The sequence below is a fragment of the Ochotona princeps genome, chromosome 33 (assembly GCF_030435755.1).
Source record: "Ochotona princeps isolate mOchPri1 chromosome 33, mOchPri1.hap1, whole genome shotgun sequence".
NCBI lineage: Eukaryota > Metazoa > Chordata > Mammalia > Lagomorpha > Ochotonidae > Ochotona > Ochotona princeps.
The window spans coordinates 2,944,331-2,970,103 of NC_080864.1; the positions used below are offsets into that span (position 1 = coordinate 2,944,331).

The following is a 25,773-nucleotide window of genomic DNA, read 5'->3' on the forward strand; positions in this document are numbered from 1 at the left end:
GTGTCCCTCCACCCTGGGCCCCTCCACCGTCCCTGCATCATGGGAGCCGCCTTGGGCCCCGGCCCACTGTTGTTGCTGCTGCCCTGTCTCCCCCTGGTCCTGGGGGATCCCATGTGAGTGCTCATGGCTGTTTACGGGGGTGGGGGTAGATGTGTGCGTGGAATCAGGCCCCTGGAGAACATGGGGTGTACTGAAGTGTTTCTGGACTCAGGCTGAATACACACAGTTTGTACCTGCAGCTGCCTACAGCTCCTGGGCATGTGCAGGATGTGGGCATTGCAACGGGGTGGGGGTACTGAGCGATGGTGTGGCAGGAGTGGGGGTCATTTCAAGCCTCGAGGGTTTCGTGTTTTGGGGGTACAGGGTCTTGGCTGTGTGCGGGGTTGGGGTGTTGGCTTTCAGCTGTGTTTGTGGGACTGGAGTGGGGTGCTTGTGGGTTTGGGTTTCCAGGGACTGTTGAGGTGGCCACGTTTGGAGCCTTGGGTGTAGGTGGGTTGGAGAGGCTGCTGGGACCTGCAGCCTTAGGGGTCCCAGCTCTCAGACGCCCCAACGGCTGATGGGGCTGGGGTGGCACGGTGAGGACACGGCAGTGTCCAGGGATCCAGGATCTGGACACTGGGTTGGCAGACACCCCGGGCACTCACTGGACCTCCTCCAGGACCAGCGTTAGGGGCACAGCAGCCCGGCTGTAGGGAGGTGGGGGGCTTGACCAGTGGCCCACTCAGGAGAGGCCCGGAGCCCTCTGCCCTGGGGTCCACCCCGTTCCTGGATCCCCTCCCCCAGGTACTCCATCATCACCCCCAACATCATCCGCCTGGACAACGATGAGACTGTGGTGCTGGAGGCCCACGACGTGGCAGCGGACATCCCGGTCACTGTCACCATCCACGACTTCCCGGCCAAGAAGCAAGTGCTGTTCAGTGAGAAGCTGGTGCTGACCAGCGCCACTGGTTACCTGGGCAACGTCACCTTCAAGGTGGGCGCTGGCTGCAGCAGGGTGGGCTGACAGCTAAGCCAGACCCCTGAGTCTCCGCCTCCTCTTCCAAGCTCCTCCCCTCCGAGACTCCTCCCACCCCAAGCTCCTCCCCTGAGTCCTACCCCTCCTTGTGCGTCCCTGCCCCTTACAAGCTCCTCCCCTCTGAGTCCCTGCCCCTTACAAGCTCCTCCCCTCTGAGTCCTGCCCCTCCCTGCAAGTCTCCGCCCTTACAAGCTCCTCCCCTCTGAGTCCTGCCCCTCCCTGCAAGTCTCCGCCCTTACAAGCTCCTCCCCTCCGAGACTCCTCCCATTCCAAGCTCCTCCCTTCTGAGTCCCCGCCCCCTACAAGCTCCTCCCCCTCCAGCACCCACACTTCTGGAAGTTTCTTTCCCTCTTTCAGCCCCTTCCCTTCCAGGAGCCTCCCCCTCCCCCGTTCTTCCTGCTGGTGCCCTTCCCTCCCCCAAACTGGGTGAAGGCGCAGCCGGACTGGGGGCTGGGAGACTGAGGGGTTCAGGGAAGGCTGCGGGGATGGAGGGGTTCAGAGGGCCTGTGGACTTCAAGGGAGACTTCGGGGTTTGGGGCCTGCGGGGTTCAGGGGGCCTGTGGGGTCTGGGGGCCCTGTGGGGTTTGGGGGGCCCTGCAGCCCAGCCCGGACGTTGTCTCCCCACCCAGATCCCCAGCAACAAGGACCTCAAGCTGGGCAGTGGTCCCAAGTACCTGACGGTGCTGGCGTCGTTCGCGGACACGACGGTGGAGAAGGCCGTGCTGCTCAGCCTGCACAATGGCTACCTCTTCGTGCAGACCGACAAGACCATCTACACGCCCGGCTCCTCAGGTGCGCACCGGGCAGACTGCGCACGCGCAGGGCGCTGAGGCGAAGGGGACCTGGCAGACTGCGCACGCGCACGACGCCTCTGCCGAAGACTCCAGCCTGCTGCACATGCGCGCCCGGCACCTCAGGCCAGTGAGCTGGCACGCGCGGCGCATGCGCCTCAGGCAATGCCCTGCACGTGCCAGAGGCGAGGCCCGAGGAGACAGCACGAGCGCGCATGCGCAAGGTCCCTGAGGTCACAGCCAGGCTTGACTAAGACCACGCATGCGCTCAGTGCATCAGGCCAAGGCCAGCGAGATCGCGCATGCGTGGTCTATTCAAGGCAAGGGGCCAGCGACGCCCTGCATGTGGGTGAGGCTGCACAGAGTGGAGCTCACCCAGGGGCTCACCCTGTCTCTCTGTCCACTCCCCACCCCACCCTGCAGTCCTCTACCGGGTCTTCACCGTGGACCACAACCTGCTGCCCGTAGGCCGGACGGTGATTGTCACCATCGAGGTACGGCTGGCCCAGGCCACAGGTCACAGGCAGGGGACATTTGAGAGGGACGGATGCGAGCGCCTCCTCCACCTGCAGCCCTCCAAGGGCGCCCATCTTCTTTGACCTAAAAGCCCCACAACATCCCCAACCCTCAAGTCCAGTCCCACCTGGTCCAGCGAAACTCCAAGGCCTTTGCATAAGCTGTCCCCACTTCTCAGAAAAGCGCTCAAACCCTCACACAGCCTGGCCTGCTTCCTGGCAGTACCTGCTCCAACATCAGTCGTGTCCCAGCTGGGAGCTGACACCCCTGCCCCTTCCTGCCAAGAGGACAGTGGGCCACACTTCGCCCAGTTCTTGTCCGTGTATCTGCTGATGTGCAGCATGAGTGGATGGCCCAGCAGCTACACTCCACGTTGTCCCAGGGAAGCTTGGAGAGCAGATTTTTAAAGATTTCTCTATTTATTAAAAAGGCAGATATTCTACCCACTGGTTCAGTCCCTAAATGACCACAATTGCCAGAGCTTAGCCGATCCAAAGCCAGGAGCCTCTTCCAGGTCTCCCATGCAGGTGCAGGGTCCCAAGGCTTTGGGCCGTCCTCAACTGCTGTCCCAGGCCACAGGCAGGGAGCTGGATGGGAAGTGGAGCAGCCAGGACTCGAACCAGCGCCCTTATGAGATGCCAGCGCTGCACCACAGCTGTGGGGAATACATGCTGGTCATGGGGCAGACATGGGGGTGGGGGTCATGGCTGAAACGCCACATAGGTCACGGGCGTCATCGGACTCTCCACCCCTCTTCTGAGCCAGCTGCCTGCTAACACGCACCCTTGGGAGGCAACAGGGGCCAGTCAGGTGGGAGACCCGGATGGAGTGGCCCGGCACAGCCCTAGCCGTTGCAGGCATTTGGGAAATGAAGTAGCGCATGGACAATCTCTTTCCCTTAATAATAAAAGAAATTGATAGTCATTAATAAGGAAAATGGAAAATAAAAATGCTAGTGATTGCAAGTATTCAGAAAGGACCATGGTAACAATAGGTCAATAGGTTAGGGTTTTCTTCTTTTCTTAGCTGCAGTGAGCACCAAGAGGTCAAACAACTTGCCCAGGGCCACTCAGCCTGCAAACTATACCCATGCCCTTTGCCCCTGGTCCCACACGGGTGTCGGGCAGGGGGAGCCTAGGGGTTGTAGAGAGCTGCTCTCTCCCTCCCCCTCTCTCTCTCTCTCACACACACACACACACATCACCTGTCTCCCGGCAGAACCCCGAAGGCGTCACTGTCAAGCGCTCCACCTTGTCCTCTCACAACCAGCATGGAATCTTGCCCTTGTCCTGGCCCATTCCGGAGCTGGTCAAGTATGCCAAAGCCTGCCATTGGTGGGGCGGAGAGGGGTGGGCAGGACGTCCCCTTCACAGGAGGGGCTCAGGGATGGAGATGGGTGCCGCCCCGGACACCAGCCGGACCACACCCTGTGTCCCACCCCGGCAGCATGGGACAGTGGAAGATCCGGGCCTTCTACGAGAACTCACCACAGCGAGTCTTCTCAGCTGAGTTCGAGGTGAAGGAGTATGGTAAGGACGGGGTCAGCCATGGGGAAGCGAGGTGGCGAGGCGGGGACACCTGAATGGCTGGGCCTCACGCACGGTGTCTGTCACCGCAGTGCTGCCCAGTTTTGAGGTCATCCTGGAGCCCATGGAGAAATTCTACTACATCGATGACCCGCAGGGTCTACAGGTCACCATCATGGCCAGGTGAGGGCCAAGGGGAGGGACAGGAGAGGCTGGGTTCCCCAAGTAAACGGATGGCAAGGGACCAGGGCTGGGAGGCGGGGCTTTGATGTGCTTCCAATGGACCTCGCAGGTTCCTGTATGGGAAGAACGTGGATGGAACTGCCTTCGTCATCTTCGGGGTTCAAGATGAAGACCAGAAGATTTCGCTGGCCCATTCTCTCACCCGCGTTGAGGTGCCTGCCAGGACCACCCCGCCCCCGCCGTCTGACCCCTCTGCTCCTCCCACCTCACCCCACTTCCTCCTGTTCTGAGTTCCCCCTGTCGCCTCACTCCACCAGATCCTGGACGGCCACGGTGAGGCCATGTTAAAGCGACAGGTGCTGCTGGACGGGGTGGATCCCAGTCAGCCCGAGGCCCTGGTGGGGAAGTCACTGTACGTGTCGGCAACCGTCATCCTGCAATCCGGTGAGGCTCTGCTGGGGTGGGAGGCGCTCTAGGAGGAGGGTGGAAGCTAGGCTGAAAGGCCAGGCCTCGTGGGAAAGAATGGCCCAATGTGAGGGGGTAAGGCCTGCTTCTCACAGCCGGCCCCCCTCAGGCAGCGACATGGTGGAGGCTGAGCGCACTGGGATCCCCATCGTGACCTCCCCTTATAAGATCCACTTCACCAAGACACCCACGTTCTTCAAGCCTGCCATGCCCTTCGACCTCATGGTGAGACCCAGAGGGCAGGACCCCACCGTCTTTGTCCGGAGCCTTGACCACGCCTCAGGCTCCTCCTGAACCTCCTCCCACCTACTCCACGTCCTCAGGTGTTTGTCACCAACCCCGATGGCTCTCCAGCGCGCCACGTGCCTGTGGTGACCCAGGACTCTGATGTGCAATCTCTGACCCAAGAAGATGGCGTGGCCAAGCTGAGCATCAACACGCCCAACAGCCGGCAGCCCCTGCCCATCACCGTGAGTCTAGAAGGCTGTTCTCATTGGCCTGTAGGAACCTTGTCATTTGCATGGAGGCCTAGCAAGAGCCTCTCATTTGCATAAGACATCATGGCATTTGCATACAGGTCTATTGGCGTCTCATTTGCATGAAAAGATCCTACTATTTGCATGCTGGCTTATTTTGGTCCTCTCGTTTGCAGCAGGGATCATGTCATTTGCATAACAGGCTTAGTAGAGTTCCTTGGGTCGGGCAGAGCAGTTCTGCCCCAGATATCTCTTCGTGCCCCTCAAGGGGTTCTGGCCCCCTGGCTCACGGCCCCTTCCCCTGCCTTCAAAGCCGTCAGCATGGAAACCCCCGAGCTTTCTTCTCCTCCTCATCCTCATCCTCTTCTTCTTTTCCTCCCATTTCCTTCACTTCTTCATCTCCTTTCTCTCTCTCGCATCTCCCCAAGAGAATCTGCCCATGTCAGCTTCCCTAACATCACCTCCCCTCCGCCAAGTTCTTCTTGCCACTGAGTGGACACGTCTCCCCAGGACGTGGAGATGAGGAGGCGGCCACCCTTAGGGGCCCAGCTGGCTAGCATGTCTCTTCCCCCGTTCTCCTTCTCCCCCCGCCAGGTGCGCACCAAAAAGGATGGTATCCCAGAAGCCCGCCAAGCCACCAATACCATGCAGGCCCTGCCCTACACCACGCTATACAACTCCAACAACTACCTACACCTCTCCTTGCCCCGCACGGAGCTCAAGCCCGGCGAGCCGCTGCACGTCCACTTCCACCTGCGCACAGACCCAGGCCAGGATGCCAAGATCCGCTACTACACCTACCTGGTGCGTGGGCCGCCCCTGCCCACTGCGTCCTTCCTGCGGGTTCTGCCTCACCTCCGCCAACCTGTTCCTACCCTCCCCCCCTCACCAGATCATGAACAAGGGGAGGCTGCTGAAGGCGGGTCGCCAAGTGCGAGAGGCCGGCCAGGACCTGGTGGTCCTGCCCTTAACCATCACCCCAGAATTCATCCCCTCCTTCCGCCTGGTGGCTTACTACACTCTGATTGATGCCAAGGGCAAGAGGGAGGTGGTGGCCGACTCTGTCTGGGTGGACGTGAAGGACACGTGTGTGGGCACGGTGAGCACCCCCTGCTTCTCTCCCCCTGTCCCGGCTTGTCTCTGCCTGGGGAGCCTCTGCCCCCCGTCCTCCCCGCCCTCGTAACTCCCAAAGGGCTCATTTCTCCCTGCTCTTCCAACCTCCACCCACAGCTGGTGGTCAAAGGCGGCGGACGGGATGGCCAGCAGCATTTACCTGGCCAGCAGATGACTCTCAAGTTAGAGGGCGACCGTGGGGCCCGAGTGGGGCTGGTGGCCGTGGACAAGGGCGTGTTCGTGCTGAACAAGAAGAATAAACTCACTCAGAGCAAGGTGTGTGCCAGGGTGGCAGAGGCCGAAACGGAAGGGGGCCAGCCTGGAGCTGGAAGGCGAGATAGAAATACCTTCATTTAAGGGGAGACATGAGGGCTCACGGTCAGGGGCGCTGCCCACGGAATGGGCAGCTTCAACATGGGGCATGCTCTGCCATCACCCAGCATGGGAGGGTGGGAGATAGGACGAGCATAGCAACAGGGTGGGCAGTGAGGGCGCAGGTGGCAGCTGGCTTGGGTCTTTGGAAAGTGGAATTCCAGTGGTGTTGGCAGCGGTGTGGAGATAAGGGATGGGCGTGGCGGGTCACTGGGCACCAGGAAGGAAAGTGGGTGTGATGTGGCCTGGCATTGGGTGGAGTCGGGGACGCAGAGATGGGAACACGGTTGAGGTGGATTCAAGGATGACGAATGAGACGCACCTGGACTTGAGAGTGCTTGGCTGTGGTGTTGTGAACAGGCAGGACTGGGGGCGTGGCTGGATTGCTGCTGGATGGGAGGGGGCACACTGTCAGCCCGGCCCCCTGCCCTCTGCCTCTCCCTCTGCAGATCTGGGACGTGGTGGAGAAGGCTGATATTGGCTGCACCCCAGGCAGCGGCAAGGACTACGCAGGCGTCTTCACGGATGCAGGCCTGTCCTTCATGAGCAACAAAGCCCTACAGACGGAGCAGAGGAAGCGTGAGGAAGCCCACGGGGCAGCCACAGGGAGGGGTGGAGCTTCAGGACCCCGGGGGTGGGGTCTGGGTTCATGGTCTCAGCTTCCCTCAGCTGGCAGACAGGGCAGAGGAAGCAAGGTGTTACAGCCCTGCCTCATGGCCACCGTGAGCCATGCACCAGGGCCACCTAGCAGGTGCGTCTTTGTTTTGTTCAGAACTGGAGTGTCCCAAACCAGCTGCCCGCCAGCGTCGCTCAGTACAGCTCCAGGAGAAGAGGGCAGACAAAGGTGGGTCCCTGTCGAAGCGAAGAGGAGGAGGAGGAAGGCCCTGTCCAAAGGGGGAGGATGGAAAACGGAGATCACTCTCCCTGGCCCTTCCTCACCTAGCACTCCGTGAGGAGCCTGGTCCCAGAGGGACCCCAAGAACCATAGAGGGAGGAGGGCAGGGCTGGCCCTGGGGGAGTTCCAGCGGAAGGGCTAACCATGACCTTCCCACAGCGGGCCAATACAAGGACAAGGTACTGCGCAGATGCTGCGAGGGTGGCATGCGCGAGAACCCCATGCAGTTCTCCTGCGACCAGAGGGCACGCTTCATCGCCCTGGGCCAGGCGTGTGTGCAAGCCTTCCTGGACTGCTGCAAATACCTAGCCCGGCTCCGTGAGCAGCACCGGCGGGAAGGGACACTGAGCCTGGCCAGGAGTGAGTCCACCAGGGCTGGGGCGGCTAGTGGGCAGGCAGGGTCAGGGGATGCCAGGTGACGGGGAGGAGGCTCTGGCTGAGGGGGGAGGATTCTCCTGGCTGAGAGAGCATGAGGATAGATATGTAAAGGCAGGTGATCCAGTTAGGAGGGAGGAGGAGAAGCCAGTCTGATGAGAGATGAAGGCTGGGTCTGCTGGGGAGCATCAGCCCGGGCTGGCCCAGCAGACAGAAGTTGCGGTCACCCGTGCATGCCCAGGGCCTCTGGAACCCAGGTTCTAAATGACGGCACTGCCCATGTGGTTGTCGCAAGCAGGCTGTGATGGGCTCTGAGCCCTCCGCCAAGCACACTAGCATGCAACGTGCCCAGAGAGAGAGAGAGAGTGGTACTTAGGTTGCCTAGCAATGGGCTCATGCACTCACTCATCGCTTCCTCTGACTTTGAAGAAGATAAAAAATGCACCTACAACTCCACACCTCAGGCCGAGCAGGTGCCGCCAAAGCAAAGTCACGTAAATGAACTCTGAACCAATCTCTCTTGCCAAATGGAGAAGGTCTGGGAGTTTCGGGAGAATTCCACAGCGCCTTGGACGTGTTGGGGGGGGGGTCTACATCATGGGAGTGTTCCTCCCCAGTGTTAATGTAATTTCTTCAGCTTGTAGTAGTTCATAGCAGGGCTTCAGAGTTAAGACACAAAAGGCACTCAGATGAAAGATTCCAGAATACAGGTAGAATTTACAGATCTGTGGAGTCCCACCTCCTTTATTGCTGTGGAAACCTAGAGCCCCATCTTTCCATCCGGTATGAGGAAAACTCAACCCAATGTTGTTGACTTTCTAAAAGCATGCAGCTGTTGCTGTTGTAAGATTTATTTATTTAGCTGAAACTCAGAGTTACAGAGAGAATCTACTGGTTCACTCCTCAGATGGCTGCAACAGCTGGGGCTGAGCCAGGTAGGAGCCAGGAGCTTCGTCCAGGTCTCCCACATGAGTGCAGGGGCCCAGGCCCTTGAGCCATCTTCTGCTGCTTTCCCAGGTCATCAGCAGGGAGCTGGAACAGAAGTGGAACAGCTGGGACCCCAACTGGTATTCTTACGGGATGCCAACATTGCTGGCAGCAGCTTAACATGCTGCGTGGACCCCAGGGGTTTTCTTTTTTAATGACGTCATCGGCTGCCCTGGAAGGAATCCATCCCAGAGAGGGATGAGCTGCAGAGGGCCAGCCAGGAAGAGCATTCTGTCCTAAGCTCGCCTCTGGCCTGTCACAGGTGACCTGGATGAAGACATCATCCCAGAAGAAGACATTGTCTCCCGAAGCCACTTCCCAGAGAGCTGGCTCTGGACCATCGAGGAGTTCAAAGAACCGGCTAAGAACGGGTGAGGCTGGGAGGCCCGCCTGTTCCCCTCGTCCCCACGCCAGGTCCCTGAGCCGGGAGGAGGTCCCAGCTCAGGGGGGAGATCTTCCTGTCTGAGGGGAAGGAGACCCCATCTGAGGAGGGAGGAGACCCCATCTGAGGAGGAAGGAGACCCTGTCTGAGGGGGAACACCCTCTATGAAGGGGGAGGAGACCCCGTCTGAGGGGGAAGGAGGCCCCGTCTGAGGGGAGGGGAGACCCCGTCTGAGGGGGAAGGAGGCCCCGTCTGAGGGGAGGGGAGGCCCCGTCTGAGGGGAAGGAGACCCCGTCTGAGGGGAAGGAGACCCCGTCTGAGGGGGAAGGAGACCCCGTCTGAGGGGAGGGGAGGCCCCGTCTGAGGGGAAGGAGACCCCGTCTGAGGGGAAGGAGACCCCGTCTGAGGGGGAAGGAGACCCCGTCTGAGGAGGAAGGAGACCCCGTCTGAGGGGAAGGAGACCCCGTCTGAGGAGGAAGGAGACCCCGTCTGAGGGGAGGGGAGACCCCGTCTGAGGGGAGGGGAGACCCTGTATGAGGGGAGGGGAGACCCTGTCTGAGGGGGAGACCCCGTCTGAGGGGGAAGGAGACCCCGTCTGAGGGGAGGGGAGACCCTGTCTGAGGGGAAGGGAGACCCCGTCTGAGGGGAGGGGAGACCCCGTCTGAGGGGAAGGAGACCCCGTCTGAGGGGGAAGGAGGCCCCGTCTGAGGGGAGGGGAGGCCCCGTCTGAGGGGAAGGAGACCCCGTCTGAGGGGAAGGAGACCCCGTCTGAGGGGGAAGGAGACCCCGTCTGAGGGGAGGGGAGGCCCCGTCTGAGGGGAAGGAGACCCCGTCTGAGGGGAAGGAGACCCCGTCTGAGGGGGAAGGAGACCCCGTCTGAGGGGGAAGGAGACCCCGTCTGAGGGGAGGGGAGACCCTGTCTGAGGGGAAGGGAGACCCCGTCTGAGGGGAGGGGAGACCCCGTCTGAGGGGAAGGAGACCCCGTCTGAGGGGGAAGGAGGCCCCGTCTGAGGGGAGGGGAGACCCCGTCTGAGGGGAGGGGAGACCCCGTCTGAGGAGGAAGGAGACCCCGTCTGAGGGGAGGGGAGACCCCGTCTGAGGGGAAGGAGACCCCGTCTGAGGGGAGGGGAGACCCCGTCTGAGGGGAGGGGAGACCCCGTCTGAGGGGAGGGGAGGCCCTGTCTGAGGGGGAAGGAGGCCCCGTCTGAGGGGGAAGGAGGCCCCGTCTGAGGGGAGGGGAGACCCCGTCTGAGGGGAGGGGAGGCCCCGTCTGAGGGGGAAGGAGGCCCCGTCTGAGGGGAGGGGAGACCCCGTCTGAGGGGAGGGGAGACCCTGTATGAGGGGAGGGGAGACCCTGTCTGAGGGGGAGACCCCGTCTGAGGGGGAAGGAGACCCCGTCTGAGGGGAGGGGAGACCCCGTCTGAGGGGAGGGGAGACCCGGTCTGAGGGGAGGGGAGACCCCGTCTGAGGGGGAAGGAGGCCCCGTCTGAGGGGAGGGGAGACCCCGTCTGAGGGGAGGGGAGGCCCTGTCTGAGGGGGAAGGAGGCCCCGTCTGAGGGGAAGGAGGCCCCGTCTGAGGGGAGGGGAGGCCCCGTCTGAGGGGAGGGGAGACCCCGTCTGAGGGGGAAAGAGACCCCGTCTGAGGGGGAAGGAGACCCTGTCTGAGGGGGAAGGAGACCCCGTCTGAGGGGGAAGGAGGCCCCGTCTGAGGGGGAAGGAGGCCCCGTCTGAGGGGAAGGAGACCCCGTCTGAGGGGAAGGAGACCCCGTCTGAGGGGGAAGGAGGCCCCGTCTGAGGGGAGGGGAGACCCCGTCTGAGGGGGAAGGAGACCCCGTCTGAGGGGGAAGGAGGCCCCGTCTGAGGGGAGGGGAGACCCTGTATGAGGGGAGGGGAGACCCTGTCTGAGGGGGAGACCCCGTCTGAGGGGGAAGGAGACCCCGTCTGAGGGGAGGGGAGACCCCGTCTGAGGAGGAAGGAGACCCCGTCTGAGGGGAAGGAGACCCCGTCTGAGGAGGAAGGAGACCCCGTCTGAGGGGAGGGGAGACCCCGTCTGAGGGGGAAGGAGACCCCGTCTGAGGGGAGGGGAGACCCCGTCTGAGGGGAGGGGAGACCCTGTCTGAGGGGGAGACCCCGTCTGAGGGGGAAGGAGACCCCGTCTGAGGGGAGGGGAGACCCTGTCTGAGGGGAGGGGAGACCCCGTCTGAGGGGAGGGGAGACCCCGTCTGAGGGGAGGGGAGACCCCGTCTGAGGGGAGGGGAGGCCCCGTCTGAGGGGAAGGAGACCCCGTCTGAGGGGAGGGGAGACCCCGTCTGAGGGGGAAGGAGGCCCCGTCTGAGGGGAGGGGAGACCCCGTCTGAGGAGGTAGGAGACCCCGTCTGAGGGGAAGGAGACCCCGTCTGAGGAGGAAGGAGACCCCGTCTGAGGGGAGGGGAGACCCCGTCTGAGGGGAGGGGAGACCCTGTATGAGGGGAGGGGAGACCCTGTCTGAGGGGGAGACCCCGTCTGAGGGGGAAGGAGACCCCGTCTGAGGGGGAAGGAGACCCTGTCTGAGGGGAGGGGAGACCCCGTCTGAGGGGAGGGGAGACCCCGTCTGAGGAGGAAGGAGACCCCGTCTGAGGGGGAAGGAGACCCCGTCTGAGGGGAGGGGAGACCCTGTCTGAGGGGAGGGGAGACCCCGTCTGAGGGGAAGGAGACCCCGTCTGAGGGGAAGGAGACCCCGTCTGAGGGGGAGGGGAGACCCCGTCTGAGGGGAGGGGAGACCCCGTCTGAGGGGAGGGGAGACCCCGTCTGAGGGGAGGGGAGACCCCGTCTGAGGGGAAGGAGACCCCGTCTGAGGGGGAGGGGAGACCCCGTCTGAGGGGAGGGGAGACCCCGTCTGAGGGGAGGGGAGACCCCGTCTGAGGGGAAGGAGACCCCGTCTGAGGGGAAGGAGACCCCGTCTGAGGGGAGGGGAGACCCCGTCTGAGGGGGAAGGAGACCCTGTCTGAGGGGAGGGGAGACCCCGTCTGAGGGGAGGGGAGACCCCGTCTGAGGAGGAAGGAGACCCCGTCTGAGGGGGAAGGAGACCCCGTCTGAGGGGAGGGGAGACCCTGTCTGAGGGGAGGGGAGACCCCGTCTGAGGGGGAGACCCCGTCTGAGGGGAGGGGAGACCCCGTCTGAGGGGAGGGGAGACCCCGTCTGAGGGGAGGGGAGACCCCGTCTGAGGGGAGGGGAGACCCCGTCTGAGGGGAAGGAGACCCCGTCTGAGGGGGAGGGGAGACCCCGTCTGAGGGGAGGGGAGACCCCGTCTGAGGGGAGGGGAGACCCCGTCTGAGGGGAGGGGAGACCCCGTCTGAGGGGAAGGAGACCCCGTCTGAGGGGAAGGAGACCCCGTCTGAGTGGAGGGGAGACCCCGTCTGAGGGGAAGGAGACCCCGTCTGCCGGAGTCCAGTTCCAGCCTGGGTTTCGGAACTCGGGAAGGGTGCGTGGACGAGGCGCAGAAAGAAAGAGACGGACCACTAGGATTCCATGATGATAGTGGACACGGCAATAAAGCCGTCTGCTTTATTTATACAGAATCAGTTAAACTCTGGCTCAGACTTTTAACGTCATGATCAAATGGGTGTTTCTAAGAACAACCATGCCATCTGCTTTATCCAAAAACAATAGAAATTCCTGCTACAATCCTTATCCTACAACCTAATCTTGTATCACAAAGAAAAGGAGAACCTAAAGGTTAAGGAGAGGACGAAACCCTAAACACAGGTCCCTTGATTAGCATAAGGTCAATGGGGACACCCAAAACAGTAGGAATAATAGAAGGCCCTTTTGTAAGACATTGACATTAACCTCCAAGTTCACATTGTGTAAAAAGCCAGTCTCACAATAGCGAAAATGCCTGGACAGATTAGAATTCTTCCGCTGAGCCGGCATAGTAGGCACGGCGAATGTCCAAGTGAAAAGCACTGACACACAGAGACCATGGTGGTGGTAGAATTGCTGGGAGCCGTCTGCTCCTAAGCCTCCTTGTTACATATTATCTCCTCTTCCCCTCAAGTCCATCAACAGGACAATAGGACGCCAATGAGTCTGCAAAGGCCAGGTGCTACTGCCTTAGGCCTGATTCCTGAGTGCTCAGCTAAAGCAATGTAAATCAGCTCCACAGCCCACAACACCCGTCTGAGGGGAAGGAGACCCCGTCTGAGGGGGAAGGAGACCCCGTCTGAGGGGAAGGAGACCCCGTCTGAGGGGAAGGAGACCCCGTCTGAGGGGGAAGGAGACCCTGTCTGAGGGGGAAGGAGACCCCTCAGAGTTTCCCACTTCCTCTTCCTTCGAACTGCTCTGTACCCGCAGCCCAGCTCAGGGCACTTGGGCAAGGGCTTAACGCTGGGTACCCTGCACTTGCTGGGCATTTCCTCCTGATGCCCAACCCCTCGCCCGTGCAGAATCTCCACGAAGATCATGAACGTGTTTCTGAAAGACTCCATCACCACCTGGGAGATCATGGCCGTGAGCTTGTCCGATAAGAAAGGTGAGCAAAGGGACAGCATGCCTGCCGGCCACGGCCCACGCAGCCTGGAGGGCAGACCCGACGGACGAGGTCTCCAAAGCTGGTGGGCTTTTTGAAAAGATTTGTTTTATTTATTGGAAAGGCAGAATTAGAGAGAGAGAGAAAGAGAGATGGAGAAAGAGATCTTCTGTCCCCTGGTTCACTTCCCAAATGTCCACAGTGGCCAGAGTTGCGACAGGCTGAAGCCAGGAGCCAGGAACTCTATCTGGGTCTCCCACGTAAGTGCAGGGGCCCAAGCACTTGGGCCATCTGCTGCTGCTCTCCTAGGTCCACAGGCAGGAAGCTGGATGGGAAGTGGAGCTGCCAGGATTAGAACCGGCGCCCATATGGGATCCCGGGGCGTTCAAGGCGAGGATTTAAGCCGCTGGGCCACGCCGCCGGGCCCATTCTTTTAATTTTTGAAATTTCTCATACAATTCTGTATAGTCTGGGATTCCCCTCCCCCCATTTCCTACCCCCCTCGATTGATTTTCCCCATAATGTCACACTCTTCGTAAGGAGTTACAGTTCCATGACTCTGCTATCTAAATGTGCCCCAACAATACTGGTACAGACAAGCAAATGGCGGTTTAACCCACCAGACAACACTTTCACATTGGGTGGCTTTTTTATGCACCCCTTTTTGTTTTTCACAGTGGGGCTCCCAGCGACATTGAACAGAAAGTACACATAGCTCCTGTTTGTACCCCGAGCTCCCACCCCTGTGTCCCCCACTACCCCACCCCCGCCCTGGACAGTGGCTTCTTAGTTGTAATAGAAGCATGTGATCCTTGAACCTGGAGATAAAGGGCCCGGCGCGGGTGGGGGGCACTGGCGTTGAGCTCAGCGTGCAGGACCCCCGTTAGCCACTGTGGAGCACCAGTTCAGGGGCTCGGTACAGGGCTGCGGGATCCCAGCTTCCTACAAAAGCAACACGTGACGCCTCAAGTGGTTGGGTGCCTGCCACTTGCACGGGAAAGCTACGCTGTGTTCTGGATTCCTGCCTTTGGTGCCCATCCCCACGCAGCCCCGTGGGCCCGGCGGGGGGAGCAGGGAGTGAGCCAGTGGATGGATGGGAGATTACCCTGCCCACCAGCTATTTCTGTGCGTCAGAAATAAATCAACGCACATGGAGTTTCTTTTCATGAAATGATTCAAGTTGGTTTGGGTGGAAGAATTGGCTCTAAAAGAATAAGCCATTTGACACAGATGTCACAATTCCCGCATATCACCTCAGAGTTCCTGGGTTGGAGCCCCTGCTCTGCTCCCCACTGTTGATGGGCACCCCACGAGGCAGCAGGGGACGGCCCAAGTGACCAGGCCCCTGTTACCCGTGTGGGAGACCTGGATGGAGCTCCTGGCTTGTGCCTGGGCCAGCCCTGACTCCTCGTAGGTAGGTAGGTAGGTAGATAAAGAAAAAATAATTTTTTTTTAAACATGAGCACTTGCCTTAAAAATGTTCCCACCCCTGACACCTGCCCCACCCATGCCTGGACAGGAATCTGCGTGGCCGACCCCTATGAGGTCACGGTGATGCAAGACTTCTTCATTGACCTGCGGCTGCCCTACTCCGTGGTGCGCAACGAGCAGGTGGAGATCCGAGCTGTCCTGTATAACTACCGGGAGTCCGAGTCCCTCAAGGTACATCGGGAGTGGGGGTGGTGCTGGCAGGGGGGCGGCCTGGTGCACACACACAGCCCTGCCCTGACACCTCTCTCTCTGTCTCTCTCTGTCTCCGGAAGGTGAGGGTGGAGCTGTTGTACAACCCAGCCTTCTGCAGCCTGGCCACGGCCAAGAAGAACCACCAGCAGACCGTGACGCTCCCGCCCAAGTCCTCGCTGCCCATCCCTTATGTCCTTGTGCCTCTGAAGATCGGTCTGCAGGAGGTCGAGGTTAAGGCCGCTGTCTATAATCGCTTCATCAGCGACGGTGTCAAGAAGACCCTGAAGGTCGTGGTGAGTCCTCGGGGATCCCTTGCCACCCCTTGTCCTCTTCAGGGAAGGCTCCTGGTCCATCATCTGACAGGCAGAGCAGTGGAAAGAGAGAGAGACAATAGAAAGGATTGTAGAAATTTTCCACCTGCTGCTACACTCCCTCCCACCCCAAATGGCCATGACAGCCAGATCTGAACGAGGCCGAATCCTAGCGCCAGAGATTCCAAGCTGGACTCCAAGCAGGAGGCATCAAGCCATCACCTGCTGTCTCCTGGGTACAGCAGCCAGGACTGGGAACTGGCGCTCCTCCGCTGTGGGCTGCTGGCCTTGGAAACCCGTGACTTGAGCCCACTGTGCCACAACACCGCCCCTTTTTTGGGCCCCTGACACACACGGGAGGCTCACTACGAATTGCAGTGTCCAGCCTGGAATTATACAAGTGCTCAAAGTTGTAGAAGTTTGGAGGCAGAGCTCACATGTTAAAAGCAGCGGTACAGAATTCTAACAATACTGGGGGAGAAAAAAAAAAAAAAGAACTCAGCAGTCAAGACAAAAAGAATTTAGTGTGGTGCGTGCTTTTCCGAACGTGTTCACTTCTATTATTTCAGAGGAGAGAGTGAGGCCTCTCCTTTCTTCGGACTCACAGTCCCCACAGATGCCCACGGTGGTACCCAGTCAGGGCCAAAGGCAGAAACCAGGTCTGCCGCAGTAGCTGGCAGAGACCCAAGGGTCCACATCAGCAGGGAGCTGGCGTCAGGAGCCAGAGCCAGGACTCTGACCGGGATGTACTTCTTGGGCCATCCCTCCGCTGCTTTCCCAAGCGCTTGAGCAGGGAGCTGGACCGGAAGTAGAGCAGCTGGGACTCGAACCGGTGCCCGTATGGGATGCCAGGGTCATAAGCAGTGGTTTCACTATTTGCACTACAGTGCCAACTCCCACCTCTTCCTCATAAAGGATGAGAACATGGCATGGAGAGATGAAGCAACCCCCTGGTCACACAGCCGAGAGAGTGAGGGGCCGAGTTCCCAGGCCACGACCCCTAAGCTCAGGCAACCAGCCGAACAGGACCCCACTGACCTTCTGTGTGTCTGTGCTTTCCTCTCTCCCCTCCCTCAACACCGTGTAGCCCGAAGGGATCCCCGTTAACAAAACTGTGACTGTTCGAACCCTGGACCCAGAAAACCTTGGCCAAGGTGGGGGAGATGCCAGGGAGGGCATGGGCACGGTGGGGCAGGAGGGGGGCCTGGTGGAGCGGCCAGCATTCCTCCCGTAGCCCGCTGAAGGGGAGAGCCTGGGAGGGCGTCAGGTTGCGCTCACGCGGCTCTCGCTGGCTGGATAGGGGGCTTCCAGAAGGAGGAGATCCCCCCGGCCGATCTCAGCGATCAAGTCCCAGAAACCGAAGCAGAGACCAAGATCCTTCTGCAAGGTAAGTTGTCCCTCAGTCCTGACCGCCTCCTGGGCCAGGGGAGCTGGGAGTCCCCAGAAGGGGGCGTGCCTCCCCACTCCTCCAAATCCGCTGGAGCGGCCCCTCTTGGGGCCATCTTCTAGAACCCTCCAGAGGGTGTTCGAGTCAGCAAAAAACAGTGTGTTTCTACAGCAGAAATCCTGGCACGCATTAGCTAGGGGTGAAAGACGGGCCGAGGGGGCCACCTTGTAACCTGTGAGGTGGCAGGGTGGATGGTGGGGGTGGTAGTGGGGGATGGGTAGTCGGGGTGGGGGTGGAGGGTGAAGGGTGAGTAGTGGGGGTGGGGGGTGATGGGGTGGATGGTGGGAGTGGAGCATGGTGGGAAGTGGATGGTGGTGGGTGGACAGTAGGACTGCCTCTAAGTGCTGTGGGGTGATTACGTGAGACCTGACATAATGGTTATTGAATGGTAAAACTGAAAGATGTCTCTCTTTTTCCCAAAGATTTATTTAATCTGTTTGAAAGGCGGGGTTCTACAGGGGGTTAGAGGAGAGAGCTTCCATCGGCTGGTTCACTCCCTCAATGGCTGCAATGGCCAGGGCTGGACCAGGCTGAAGCCAGGAGCCTGGAGCTTCTTCTGGGTCTCCCACGTGGGTGGTGGAAAGACCCTAGCACCCAGGCCATCACCTGATGCCCTCCGGGGAGTCAGGATCCGGAGAACCTGGGCACTGTGCTGTGGAATGCGGGCCTCTCTACCCTTGGCCAAGCCCCGCTTCCCTAAGCTTACCTTTCAGGGTCAGTTCTCTGCCAACTTTTTCAAGAATCTGTGGCCATAACCTAAGCAAGACTGATTGCTCGCATTTGTGACGCTAGCTATTAAAATTATTTTCCCACTTGTGAAGCAAGAGACCCTGGGAGGAGAGGCTGCCAACCAGAAACCCCCAAACAATTTCCCCCTAAAAGCAGGTCTCTCCCTCCAGCTGCTTCTCCCCTCCCCTCCTCTCCATACCCCCCTGCCAGGCACAGCCTCTCAGTCCTTGCCCCTTGGCCTAGACCGGGCAGAGGCTGGGAACCATGGGGGCACGGGACCCTCCTGCTCCCTCTCTCCCTCCCTCCCACCACACTCCTCAGCGCCCCCTCGGGGTCCTCCTACAGGCACCCCTGTGGCCCAGATGACGGAGGATGCTGTGGACGGCGAGCGGCTGAAACACCTCATCGTGACACCATCAGGCTGCGGGGAGCAGAACATGATCTCCATGACGCCCACGGTCATCGCCGTGCACTACCTGGACCTCACCGAGCAGTGGGAAAAGTACCCCTTGGGCAAGCGGGACGAGGCTCTGGAGCTCATCAAAAAAGGTGGGTCCTACCTGCAGACCCCTCCTCCTGCTCCAGACCCCAACCCTTCCCCGAGACCCCCTCCTTCTCCTCCTCCTCCAGACCACGCCCTTCAGTAAGACACACCCCTCATCAAGGCCCCACCCTTCCGCTAGGAGCTCCTCCCACTCCTCTCCTCCCTCTCCCTGTAATCTCCAGAAATCTCCTCCCCACCCCTGCATCCCCCTCTCCTCTGTATACCCCTGTCCCACCCCTCACAGACTCCCTGTCCCTGCTCTAAGCCCTGCTCCCCCTCTGAGATCCCTGTCCACTGAATCCCTTTCCTCTCATCCCCACGCCCTCCACCCAGCAGCCCCTGGACACTGCCCCATCCCATCCTTCACTGTGCCCCCACCCTACCGCTCTCCCCTGCAGGCTACACCCAGCAGCTGGCCTTCAAGCAACCCAACTCCGCTTATGCAGCCTTCTTGAATAGGCCACCAAGCACCTGGTGAGGCCCTGGACCAGCCTCTTCCGGCCACTTCCTGAGCAGGGCCTGGTCCCCAGCCCAGAGGGGACCAGCAGGGAGCATCAAAGCCATTGCACTCTCCCAGGCTCAGACCCCCTCCACTGGCACACGCAGAGCCCCGTGGGTTATTGTATGCAGGAAGGGAGATGAGCCCAGGGCTGAACCCTCATCTGCTCGTCGCTGGGCCGAGATGGACCCCACGTGTACAGCGCCGAGTCCCCGGGACCAATGCGCAGCGTCCACCCCCTTGTCCCACCAGGCTGACCGCATATGTGGTAAAGGTCTTCTCTCTGGCCGCCAACCTCATCGCCATCGACTCCCGGGTCCTGTGCGGGGCCGTGAAGTGGCTAATCATGGAGAAGCAGAAGCCGGACGGGGTCTTCCAAGAGGACGCGCCCGTGATCCACCAAGAAATGATTGTGAGAGGCCAAAGCCACAGGCAGAGCGGGCAGGGGGGTGCTGGGGGCTGCTGAGCGTTGCTGGGATGGAGACACCTCCCTCCACCCCTCCCTGCTCTGCCCTGCCTCCACCCTAGCCAGTTCACCTGGGGCTGGGATGGAGGACGAGACAGCCAACTCCACTTACATTTATTGGAAAGGCAGATTTACAGAGAGGAGGAGAGACAGAGAGAATCATCTCCCATCCGCTGGTTCACTCCCCAAATGGCCACAAGGGCCAGAGCTGAGCCAATCTGAAGCCAGGAGCTTGTTCCGGGTCTCCCATGTGAGTACAGGGTCCCAAGGCTTTGGGCCATCCTCTACTGCTTTCCCAGGCCACAGGCAGGGAGCTGGATGGGAAGTGGAGCAGCTGGGACATGAACCAATGCTCCTATGGGATCCCGGCGCTTGCAAGAAGAGGGTTAGACAGTTGGGCCATTGCACTACCCCTTGACTCACACACACACCCCCTACCTGGACATGTGCAGTCCAGGACACGGTAGGAACATGTGGTCGCCATGCTGAGAAGTTAAGAATTACTCACTGTGCCTACAGACCTTGCGTCACGTCCAGTACCGTCTCCCTCTCCTGCTACCTGGTCGCTGCTCAGAAACATCCCCCCTGGCCAGTTTCCCTCCTTCCCCCCTCCTCAGGGACTCCCTCTCTCACCAGGACACCCTGCAGGACCACCTGCTGGCAAGCTTCCCCCAGGAGGAGCCTTCTCGCCACACTACCCCTGACTCCCCGCTCTCAGGCTCTTGCCATGCCCCTTGGGACGTCCGTAGCTCCAGAGCCCTGCAGAGTGGCAGGGTTCCAGCAGCCCAAGCAACCACTCCGCCAGCAGGAACTTGCTAGAAACCCATGCATTCTAGAGCAGGCATTTAGCTGAGTGGCTGTTCGATGCTGACTAGGGTCCCTGCGTTCCCCCACTGGAGTTCCTCTGCTCAATTCCCGGCTCCAGCTCCTGACTCCAGCATTCTGTCCATGCAGGCTCTGTGCGGGTGGTGGCTCAAGTCCTCGGGTTCCTGCCACCCTGCCGGGAAGACCTGGGCGGTGCTTCTGGCTGGTGGTTCAGCCTGGCCCAGCCCTGACTGCAACAGATGCTGGGGAGAGCGAACCAGCAAGTGCAACTGTCCCCGACCTCGGGTTCACTAATACCACGACACCGTGTCGGTCCCCAGCTTGCCGTGGGATGAACCAATACTATTAAAACATTAACTTCCCGTGAGGTCGGGGCGCCAGGAGGAGGCGCACCCCACAATGAGGGTGACTGGACTCGTGGGGTGACCTGTGAGTGACCTTTGCTTCCTGCCCCCTGTGCCAGGGTGGCTTCCGGAACTCTGCAGAGAAGGAAGTATCGCTCACGGCCTTCGTGCTCATCGCCCTGCAGGAGGCAAGAGAGATTTGCGAGGAACAAATCAATGTAAGTATCCTCACCTCTTCCCCAGGCAGGACATCACCTTATCCTGCCCTACTCCACCCTGCCATAGCCCATGTTGCCCTGCCCTACTCCACCCTGCCATACCCCATGCTGCCCTGCCCTACCCTGTCTTTCCTTATCCCACCTGACTCTACCCCACCCTACCCTATCCCACCGTTATGTAACTGACCTTACCTGGGGCACATCCAAGTATTGTCAGATGATTCCAGACCTCCCGAGTACCCTAAACAGCCTCCACAGTCGCTATGGTAACACGCTATGGTAACACGCTGAGCACCTGACACACCCACCAGAGAGCTGGGTATAACAGCCCAAGGTGACTGACTCATGACCACCGCCCCCCAGTTTACAGATGAGAAAATTGAGGTGAAAAAAAGCCAAAGGTGGGAGCCCTTTGGGTTTTGCTTTGATGTCTGCAGAGAGCTCTGAGCTCATTTCCAGAAACCACTTGGCTCATCCCTCGGCCATGCTCGAGCCACGTGACTCATTTCCAGGTCATGACCCGCCCCTCTGTGTTCTAGCTTAGAGAAAACCCAGCACGTGGAGTCCTGAGGCAGCTTAGAACCGAGGCCATTTCCTCAGTGCACGGCCTCTTTTGGGGGCACCTGCCACGGGATCCCCAACCCCACACAGGAAACCACAAAGGCCACAGCTCCTGGCGGCCCCCCTGCTCTGATCTGGCTTCACTCCCGATGCCCGTGGCAGTGCCGTCTCTCTGTCCCGGGCTTTGGAGACCTTCCCGTGTGGGGAACCCCAGCATGTCACCCTCACCTCAGCTGCTCACCCCGTGTGCTCATTCCTGGAAGGAGATGGGAGGGAATGGGCCAGCGGAGAGGAGACTGGAGCTATTGACTCTAACGGCCAAGACGGACTTCAGGGCTTTCTGGGTCGAACCACGCAGAGAGGGGAAGAGACAGAGAAAGGAGAGAGAGAGTTTTCATCTTGTGGGGTTTTGTAAGGTTCTGCCTCAGCTTACCTGATGAGTTCCTGTGGGGTGCATGTCTTGTATTGGGCTCTGGTGGACATATTAGCACCCCAGCCATTTGGTCATCACTGCCAACCAGGGGCCCCGCCGATCCTTCCACCAGAGAGCCGGTTGTACAACCCACCAGCACCTCCCCGGAGTTATGTACTGCTCCTGTTCCAACACAGATACCCCACGGCCACGTAGCTTTCCCACCAGAACAGCCGCAAGGCCACTGGAGCCAGGGCACAGAAAGTGCCCGAGTCCCCAAGGAGTGACGTCCTTTGCCAGCAATGCCCACCTGACCAGCAGCCCCCGATCCTCTTCCCTTCCAGAGCTTGCCAGCTAGCATCAGCAAGTCCAAGGACTTCATCTCAAAAAACTACCTGAACCTACAGAGGCCCTACAGCATAGCCATTGCAGGCTATGCACTGGCCCAGCAGGAAAAACTGCAAGGGGAAATGCTCAACAAGTTCCTGAGCACAGCCAAAGGTAACGGGCCAGCGGGGGTCGGGGGGCAGCACGGGCTGGTCTGTGGCTTCACTCAGCAAATGTCTACTGAGCATTCCATTTAAAGCAACTGGAGTGCGAGGAGATAGACAAGGATCCCAAGTGGGCATCAGGAAATCTAGAATGGGTCTTAACCGAGATGGACAGGACAGCGAGTGCCAGGGCTGGGGGTGTCCTTCTCACAGACAGGAATCGCTGGGAGGAACCTGGCCAGCACCTCTACAACGTGGAGGCCACGTCCTACGCCCTCTTGGCCCTGCTGCGCTTGCGCGACATGGACTCTTTGCCTGCCGTTGCGCGCTGGCTCAACGAACAGAGATACTACGGTGGTGGTTATGGTTCTACCCAGGTAAGTGGATTTGCATGGCACCGGGCAACCCCAGTGGCTCCTGGAGACATAATTCGGTCCCCCTGAGCCAGTGTGTTCGGCGTGGATCAATATCTCTCATCTACCAGCCCATCGGTAGATTCTGGAATGATCTGGAATGATCTGGAATGTTCCATACTGCAGCCCTGCTGGTGTCTGGGTTGTGTCCTCAGTGCTGGGATCAGATAAAGTGCTTCCTTAGCTCCCAGGATTTCCCCCTGTCTCACTGGCGAGTTCTAGAACAAGCTCTCCCTGAGCCCAGGCAGGGCCTCACTGAGTCAGTCCCCCGCGCCCTGATTCTGGTGGCTCCTGGACCATGATTTCAATCAACGCAGTATTCTGTAATCTCAAGCTCCCACTTGAGTTCCGTCTTTCTTTGGGGATCTGGGATGTCTTTCGTGTTATGTTCTACACACACACACACACACACACACACACACACGTTCCTATTCCGATTAGCGTGTCCAGTATTTTCTAGTATATTCTCAGTGCTTCCAAGCCCTGTTCTAAACCTATCTCCTTCAAATGGGTCTAGCTTACATCCTTGCGGACCTTCTGGTGGATTCTAGACACGCTCTCAACAGCTTCAAGTCGTTTGGAGAGTTCTAGAACATGTCCCCAGGGTCCAATGATGACCTTAGTAGGTTCTAGATCACAGGTTTATTGTCACCAAGTCCTGGTCTGGTCCCCCGTCACCCAGAGAATTCCAGAACATGTTTTCCGGGTTCCAATCACTGCCCCCTGACACCCATGTCCTTCTGTTGGGTTCCAGCCCACAGTTTTTGGGGGGGTCAAAACCCTGATTTGAACCCCCCTTCTCCTACAGTGGACTCAACCACATCCTCTCCTCTCATCCCCACTTCACCCCCTTTCCTGTCTCGTGTGTTCTAGGCCACCTTCATGGTGTTCCAAGCTTTGGCCCAATACCAAGTGGAAATGCCGGACCACAAGGACTTGAACTTGGAGGTTTCCATCAAGCTGCCCAGCCGCAGCTCCGCAGTCAAGCATCTCATTCTGTGGGAATCCGCAAGCCTGCTGCGGTCAGAAGAGGTGTGGTGCACCGCCCGTGCCCCCCTGACGCACGCCCTGCCTGCCAGCCAGGCCGGGCAGAGGAGCTCCCCACCAGTCTGCTTCTCCACCCTCTGCCTCTTCTCTCTCCACAGACCAAGCAAAATGAGGGATTTACCGTAACGGCCCAAGGGAAAGGCCAAGGCACGCTGTCGGTAAGCCGACAGACTCGCCGCTGCCGGGTCCCTGCCCTCTCTCAGCCTCTCTCCCCTGTCCTGGGCTGTCCCAAGGGCCCTGGGGCCTGACACCCCAACCCCTCTGCTCACCAGGTGGTGACCACGTACTACGCCAAGGTCAAAGACAAAGTCAGCTGCAAGAAGTTTGACCTGAGGGTCAACATCAGACCAGCTCCCGACACAGGTACGAGGGGACCAAGTCCGTGCCCTCGTCCTCTGCCTTCCTCCTACCGTCCAGCACCTCCCCCTTCCTGAGCCAGCCCCCGAGGGGCACCCCTCCCCTAAGCCCATCCTCTGTGTCTCCAGCAAAGAAGCCGCAGGATGCGAAGAGCACCATGATTCTTGACATCTGTGCCAGGTAGGAAGCCGGGTGTCGGCCGTCCGCCTCGGCCAGTCCCGTGTGGCCAGCAGGTCCCGTGGGCAGCGATCCCGGGTGTCCAGTGCTGCCTGTGTTTGCTCTGTTGACGAGCATCCCGGTGGATCACACGCGTGCGCTGGCTTCCCTCACTCACATCCCAGCACTGCCAGGAGCTGTCACTTAGTGACAGGCATTGCTGGTGCCCATGCTGGAGTGGGCAAGCCTGGGAGATACACACACGTACCTCCCACCGTGCCACAGGTGGTCCCTGCGATGTCGCGGACCACACAGCGCACAGAGTGTGTAGTTCTGGACAGTGAGGAGACCGGCCCGTGTGTAGTTCCGGGGGCGTGTATTCTAGAAGGTTCTCCTCTCCCAGAACATGGATAGGTGACGTGTGGCCATGTCCGCCACACGGTAGGGGACATGTTCACATGTGCAGCCTTGGGTGGCACTGCCAGACTCCGGAACCCAGCAGGAAGATTAGAAAAATACATGAAGGAAATTCTGATTGCTTCGATGGCCTTTAGATTTTTTTTTTTTATCAGTTTTAAAAACTCCACGCTGTGAGTTATAGAGGGATAAGGACCTAAGAATGAGTCTGATTACTTGTGGGATGTGCTGTAACTCTCTACATGTTAGAACATTAAAATTCCTGAGAGAGGCTAATGGGAAGGGTAATATTGATGACAGAGAGAACTCTGACTCATGATACATTCCTCAAGTGGCTGTAACGGCCAAGGCTGGACCAGGCTGAAGCCAGGAGACTCCATCTGGGTCTCCCACGTGGGTATGGGGACCCAAGTATTTGGACCACGGTCTGCTGCCTTCTCAGGAGCATTAGCAGGAAGCTGGATCGGAAGCGGAGCAGCCGGGTCTCGGACAGGTGCTCACATAGGATGCTGGTGTCACAGGCAGTGGCTTTTATCCACTAATACCCCAGGAAGAAGGTTTATCTGGACTTGTGGTTCTGGAGGTCCAGTGTCCAGGGCCGGCCGGTGCCCTTGATCTGATACCTGCTGTGGGCAGTGGCTGGCGGAATCAGTGCAAGGGAGGCCCTTGTGGCACGCCAGACAGGAGCGTCCCAGAGAGAGAGTGGAGCCCAACACGGCCTTGTCTAGCCCAGCTTCTCCCCGAAAGAGCTACCTTCTCAGAGCGCGGCCACCACCCCTTAGGTCCCTCCCTGTGTCCCTTCCCCCGCACAGGTACCTGGGAGACGAGGATGCCACCATGTCCATTCTGGACATTTCCATGATGACGGGCTTCGTCCCTGACACAGATGACCTCAACCTGGTAGGAAGGGGTTCGGGAAAAGGGAGGAGGCTGGAGCGTGCAAGGGGGTCCAGGAGGGACTCTGCACCCGCCTCCACTCACCGCTCCACCCAGACTTCCCATTCTCTCTCTCTCCTCCAGCTCAGCAATGGCATCGACAGGTACATCTCCAAGTACGAGCTAAGCAAAGCCTTCTCCCACAAAAACACACTCATCATCTATCTGGACAAGGTGAGGCTGGCTTTCCGCCCCACACCAGGCTGCCCGGACCCTTGCCTGGCTGCTCCAGCCTGCTGCCCTACCCTAGTGCCAAGCCATGGCATCGGGGGTGGGGGTTGGGGGACACAGGGCGTGGGTCGCCACCCGCC

At 59.7% G+C, this 25,773-nt stretch overlaps 1 protein-coding gene across 1 annotated transcript in view; it reads left to right on the forward strand.

Moving 5' to 3' along the window:
- The window catches only part of LOC131478454 (complement C3-like), a 28,553-nt gene continuing 2,780 nt past the window's right edge, over window positions 1-25,773 (forward strand). Inside the window, exons 1-35 of the mRNA XM_058657914.1 lie at window positions 1-113; window positions 784-976; window positions 1,648-1,810; window positions 2,233-2,303; window positions 3,544-3,638; window positions 3,772-3,854; window positions 3,944-4,034; window positions 4,144-4,246; window positions 4,352-4,478; window positions 4,609-4,724; window positions 4,823-4,969; window positions 5,570-5,779; window positions 5,868-6,074; window positions 6,206-6,364; window positions 6,910-7,039; window positions 7,233-7,304; window positions 7,515-7,715; window positions 8,980-9,088; window positions 13,524-13,609; window positions 15,126-15,268; window positions 15,370-15,582; window positions 16,688-16,754; window positions 16,901-16,987; window positions 18,122-18,325; window positions 18,719-18,794; window positions 19,072-19,231; window positions 20,574-20,672; window positions 21,990-22,146; window positions 22,350-22,513; window positions 23,423-23,581; window positions 23,695-23,754; window positions 23,869-23,959; window positions 24,082-24,133; window positions 25,339-25,426; window positions 25,547-25,636. Coding sequence (XP_058513897.1) covers window positions 40-113; window positions 784-976; window positions 1,648-1,810; window positions 2,233-2,303; window positions 3,544-3,638; window positions 3,772-3,854; window positions 3,944-4,034; window positions 4,144-4,246; window positions 4,352-4,478; window positions 4,609-4,724; window positions 4,823-4,969; window positions 5,570-5,779; window positions 5,868-6,074; window positions 6,206-6,364; window positions 6,910-7,039; window positions 7,233-7,304; window positions 7,515-7,715; window positions 8,980-9,088; window positions 13,524-13,609; window positions 15,126-15,268; window positions 15,370-15,582; window positions 16,688-16,754; window positions 16,901-16,987; window positions 18,122-18,325; window positions 18,719-18,794; window positions 19,072-19,231; window positions 20,574-20,672; window positions 21,990-22,146; window positions 22,350-22,513; window positions 23,423-23,581; window positions 23,695-23,754; window positions 23,869-23,959; window positions 24,082-24,133; window positions 25,339-25,426; window positions 25,547-25,636 — 4,347 coding nt within the window. The 5' untranslated portion in view covers window positions 1-39. The remainder of the gene's footprint in view (window positions 114-783; window positions 977-1,647; window positions 1,811-2,232; window positions 2,304-3,543; window positions 3,639-3,771; window positions 3,855-3,943; window positions 4,035-4,143; window positions 4,247-4,351; window positions 4,479-4,608; window positions 4,725-4,822; window positions 4,970-5,569; window positions 5,780-5,867; window positions 6,075-6,205; window positions 6,365-6,909; window positions 7,040-7,232; window positions 7,305-7,514; window positions 7,716-8,979; window positions 9,089-13,523; window positions 13,610-15,125; window positions 15,269-15,369; window positions 15,583-16,687; window positions 16,755-16,900; window positions 16,988-18,121; window positions 18,326-18,718; window positions 18,795-19,071; window positions 19,232-20,573; window positions 20,673-21,989; window positions 22,147-22,349; window positions 22,514-23,422; window positions 23,582-23,694; window positions 23,755-23,868; window positions 23,960-24,081; window positions 24,134-25,338; window positions 25,427-25,546; window positions 25,637-25,773) is intronic.